The sequence below is a fragment of the Adiantum capillus-veneris genome, chromosome 25 (assembly GCF_014529385.1).
Source record: "Adiantum capillus-veneris isolate H3 chromosome 25, ASM1452938v2, whole genome shotgun sequence".
In the NCBI taxonomy this organism is placed as follows: Eukaryota; Viridiplantae; Streptophyta; class Polypodiopsida; order Polypodiales; family Pteridaceae; genus Adiantum; species Adiantum capillus-veneris.
In genome coordinates, this window is record NC_140955.1 from 15,877,957 (window position 1) to 15,883,358 (window position 5,402).

The 5,402-nt window shown below is 39.0% G+C and overlaps 1 protein-coding gene across 1 annotated transcript; it reads right to left on the reverse strand.

Moving 5' to 3' along the window:
- Positions 1 to 722: 722 nt before the first annotated feature.
- Positions 723 to 2,026, reverse strand: LOC147424461 (uncharacterized). The gene is made up of 5 exons (XM_086500136.1): positions 1,820 to 2,026; positions 1,525 to 1,656; positions 1,393 to 1,434; positions 1,208 to 1,232; positions 723 to 784 (listed from the first exon to the last, which is right to left on the reverse strand). Exons 1-5 carry the CDS (start codon positions 2,024 to 2,026, stop codon positions 723 to 725), a joined length of 468 nt encoding a protein of 155 aa, XP_086356262.1.
- Between the last annotated feature and the right edge of the window lie 3,376 nt (positions 2,027 to 5,402).

Below are 5,402 nucleotides of genomic sequence, written 5' to 3' on the forward strand. Positions count from 1 at the left end.
CACGCACGCACAAGGTCCGATCAAAGCGTGCAGATCCCATGTGCTCATGAACACGAATCCATGCCGGATGTCGAACACCGGCCCTAAAATCAGCAGCAATGGCTATGTAGTCCCCAAAAATGGCCATGCATCGTGAGTCAGACAATGAGGACAGAGAAGACAAGGGAATATCAATGATGTAGACAAAAGAAATGGTTTTCTTTGCAACAATCTCCCCACGAGCTACTGCGATACAAGAGGCTAATCAAAGTGAATTAACTCCAATAAATGAACAAACAAACGACTGCATCGTAAGCAATAGCTCACCATGCTCTTGCTCCATGTTTTCCTCCACCCTAGTCTCAACAATCACCTCCTTTCCTTTGTGAGAAGTATTTGTAGCTTAGAAAAAAGCAAAAAAACACAATATCTCCAGTATGTAAAACAAATAAGTTAAGGAAAAAGAGAGTTTAAAGCTCTTCAACAAATTATGTTTGAGACTGTTTTGAGTAACCATTTACCTGATATCACCTCATTCACTCTAGGAGGTAGAGTCACATCGATGGATGTGCCACCAACTCTCATAGTATCGTGAAGCTCTCTCTCTCTCTCTCGCGCCAATACATGCCCAGAAGCCATGTCTATCCACCATGGACATGTCTCCATCTCCCAAGTAGTGAGCTTATGTATGGAAGGGGAGTACATGCATTCTTCCCCAGTAGATAGTTGTGCCCACTGCTTAGCTAAGAATGGAATCCCTGGAAGAAAGCCTTTTCCAACCAAGGATAATAGAAATCTAAAACAATCAAGCAAAATAACATCACTATAAACTTTGTAATTATGCAAAGCTTGAAATAAAAGTATGATGAGCTTGACCTATAGGCTAGCCTTTGAGATGCCATGCGTACTGTGTCCACTTTCTTCATAGCTTGCTTATCAACATCTTTTGTCTTAGCTTCAAGAGAGGTTTCCAAAGGAAAAAGATAGGGTCGTGCTTCAAACTTGATCTCCTCAAAGTAAGAGGCAAGAGAGCAATCATGAGGCAACAAAATACCACCAACAATGTTGGTTAAGTCCTCCACAAACTTTGTGGCCCTATCAAAAATCCTTTGTAGAAGGCCGTCTCTACAAATCCAACTACATAACAAGGAAGACAAGAAAAATCTAAAACAATCACAAAAAACTAGCAATCCTACATCGAAGATTCTTAAATGTCAATAGAAAATTTACTTATATGCGATACACATGATCTCCTTTCTTTAAACCATAAGATGCTCTAGTAATCTTGTCTGCTTCAAGCAAGGAAACCCATAACAGTTTGCTCAAGACAGGAGCATCATGCATAGCAATCAAGTTCAGTTTCTCAAGCGTAGCCCAACTATCAGGACCCCACTTGAGTGCAAGAACTCGAACCATCCAATCCGGTCCAAGATTCGGATCAACAATATTCAGCAACTACAGTATTTGAGCAACGAATAAAAAACCAAGTTTGAACAGCTATTACACTATATGCAAAAAACCTAAGTTCAGAAATAAATCAACCACCTTTCCAATGCGCTCTCCATATTTTAGTGCTAAATCATTCAATATCTTCTCCTCCTCTTTTATAAGTTCTTCATTTGTCATTGTCTGCCTAGCTTGTTCTATTCTTTGGCTCAATTCCTTGGACATTTGAACCTTCAACACATACTTAAAAATAAATAATTTGCAAAAAAACAAACACATACTCTTTGGCTCAATTACTTGGATATTTTATCCTTCAACACACAATTGAAAACACATAATTTTCAAAAATACCAAACACGAGATCTTTCTTGAAAAGCAAGCCAGAGACACTTACATCATATAAGAGCTTTCCCAAGTATCGACGAGTAAGTGGATACCAAGGCTCCACACCCTTCGAGTATTTCTTACGAACTGCAGCAATCAACTTTTGATCTTTTTCTAGAAGCCCCGTTACATAAGCTTCATGATCTGCTGCACAAATGTGGGAGCAGTTCACAAGCTCATCCCTAAGATGGGTGACCACAAGAGCATGTGTGTTCATGCTATTCCAAGTTCATATACAATACATACAAAGTCAGAAACATAACATAGACATTTTGTGCTAAAATATATAGAAGGTCATAAAACTTACAAATTCATTCTTTGCAAGCTACTAAGAAGAGCTATCTCTGGCACTCGTGTAGGATCAATAACTGTACAAAGCACAATACAATGCTTTTCTCGATCAGTGGAGAATCTCTCTTTAATAGCAGCCGTCCAAGCTACCGTTCTATGATTACCCTCCCAAACATAGAACATTTTATTAGAGATAACTTGAAGATTTGGTCTTTTAGAAAGCTCAATTTCAAACTCTTTATGTATATCAACCCATATTGGGTCCCATGAAGTAAGAAGGTCCTCTGCAAAATAGATAAGCATAGACAGAAAAGCATACTCAACTACTATTTATGAGAACGACAAAAAACACAGTAGAAAAAGATAGTAGGAAAGATCAAAGTAGAGAAATGAAATACCTGTAACATAAGCTTCCTCCTTCTTGCAATTCCAAATTGAAACAATAAAAGCTCCTTTTTCTTGCATGTAGCCCTCCGTTGCAAAAGCAGATTTCAATCCACTAACATCATGTCTTAAGCCTCTCACCCTTGCATAGGGGATCAATCGACATAAAGGAATTGGTGGACAATCAAAACAGCTAAACATGCGAGTACATTGAAGAATATCTTTTCCTCTATGCATGTAAAGCTTGTGTTCATCCCCTGTCTGTGTATCTATTGCTACTTCATCTCTTATGACATAAGGCACTATTTGTAAACATGCCTCTTGTGGGGCAAGAGATTCATCAACTTCATTTATGGAGCCAAGCCCCAAATCTTGACTTTGCATCTCCTCTTCCTGTGTCTCCAAACCTTCTGTCATATCTGTGACAGATACTGCACTTATTTGATCACTGCTCTCTAAGATACTGGAATCTTGAGATGAAGAGAGTCGTCTCCCTCTACGACCTCGTCCACGTATTGAAGGACTTGCAAAACACAACAAAAACCACTTTATTTACTTCATTGAAACTGCCTCTAGGAGTCCATGCCGACGCGGATGCCTAGAGGCAATTAAAAACATCAAAAACTTTATTTATTGATCATCCATCAAAGCATCCAAGTCGGCGTTGATTACAAGAGGGAGCTAACATATTTAAAAAAGGCATGCCCAACTATAAAATTTCAGCTTGAGAAATTCCTTCTAGCCATCGATGTCGGCATGGATGGCTTGAGGGAGCTTTCTAAGAATGAATCCTTGCAAAAAAAAATTGTCCCAAGAAACTCCTTCTAGCCATCCACGTCGGCGTGGATGGCTACAGACAGTTCTAACACAAGCTAGGTAACTCTGCAAATCTCCAGAGAGAGTTTATTTATATAAAAATTCACAAACTCAAAAATTCCTTCTAGCCATCCACGCCGGTGTGGATGGCTATAGACAATTCTAACAGAAGCTATGAAACTCTGAAAATTTCTATAGAAAGCTTATCTATAGATGAAAATTCTCATATTCAAAAATTCCTTGTAGCCATCCACGCTCGCGTGGATGGCTACAGACAGTTCTAACAGAGGCTATGAGACACCATAAATCACAAAAATTGTCCCAAGAAACTCCTTCTAGCCATCCACGTCGGCGTGGATGGCTACAGACAGTTCTTGGAGAAGCTATTCAACTCTGCAAATGTCCAGAGAGAGCTTATCGATAGGTAAATCCAAGAGTTTAGGCTAAGAATCTTTCTCTGCTGTAGTTTAGTTTACTCTTCTGTAATCCACAGAAAGCTATACAAAAGCTTTCTGTATTCTTTAAAAGGGTCAAAATTTTTAAATTTAAACTAGTAGCCTTACAAAACTTAATCTTAAACATCGAAAAAAAAAACTACCTGTAGCCATCCACGCCGGCGTGGATGGCTACAGGTAGTTTACAAAGGTACCTGGCAGGAGGCTTTCGATCCGAGGAAGACTCTCTTCTCCCCATGGCGATTTGTATTCGAACTTCGAGCTTGGCGTTTAGGGTTTCCTTAGCGATTAAGGCATGTTGCAGAGATTGAGTCTTGAAGGCAAGATTTGAGGGAGAATGAATGTTGCGCAGAAGGATTGCAGAGCAAGATTTGAAGGAGATTTACTCTTGCTGCATTGAAGGATTGCCTCAGAGGGCGTAAGCTGAAGTAGCGTAAGAGACGCAAGAGACAAGGTCTCTAAAGCTGAAGCGCAAGGTGTCCATGAGATTAGCGCAAGCTGTCAATGCTAGTGGTGTGGAAAATTGCAGGCGTGGATGCAACAGGTAACCGAAGACAGGCTCTAAAGTCTTTATGAATAGGTTTTTACATGTAGAGCCTTTATGAATAGGCTACTGAAAAAACGCAGACAGTAAAGCCTTTATAAATAGCCTTTAAGGTTAAAAAAAGCTTCAAGAGAGCACAATGTTATGAAAAGCCTTTGTGCGTTATAAAAAGCTTCAAGGTTAAGAAAAGCTTTAAGATAGCCTTTAAGGTTAAGAAAAGCTTCAAGGTAGCTTCACAAACTAACGCATAAGCTTTTTTTATTTTATTGACTTGGTAGCTTTTCATAACTTAGCTCAATTGCCCTCTTTTCATAACGATAGCTTCAGAAGCTTTTTTTTATTTTATTAACTTGGTAGCTTTTCATTTTTACTTGGAGCTTTTCAATGACCGATTTAATATACAAAGAAAATAGTGTTCGGGAAAAGTGTCCGCTTAATATACACAAAAAATAGTGTAATTTTATAAAACTACTAACTAGTATTGTAAAATTCATTCAGATTTGTTTGTGAAAATCATTTTTTTCGAACATTGTTTCAATGTAAGTATGTTTACACATAGACAGTGCTAAAAAAAACCTAGGTTTAGTGTAATCCCACCTACAAATTTTGAAATTTACTTTTTAATTTTATATTTAAAGGTGAAAAAACCTACACAATTTTGAAAAATTTAGTGTAATTCGGTGTAAAAGCCTTCAAATTTTGTCAATTTACCTATGTTGTTTCACATATGTAGGTTTGCCAAGTTTTGGAAAAAAGTTTTTTTCGAGCACTACACATAGGGTGCTCCAGATGGGCACCTCACACGTGTGCTGAGGTGGGCGACGCCCGTAATAAGTCATTTGTGGTGGCGCAGTTTTCGGCATGGACATGACAATGGGCGGTCAATCTTCCCTGACCAACAACGTGCGGGTTTTAGCACTAGATGCAACAACCAATCTGCCACCCCAAAAGGGAATGGCCATTAGGCTATGGTCACACGAGGCTTAGTTTTCGGTTATTTGTGCCGACCATATCTGAGCTCTTGTCAAAGACTGCCAGGCCTTGGTTTTGACTAAGCCTCGCGTGACCATGCCCGTAGCTCAACATTGTGCAAACATTCTAAA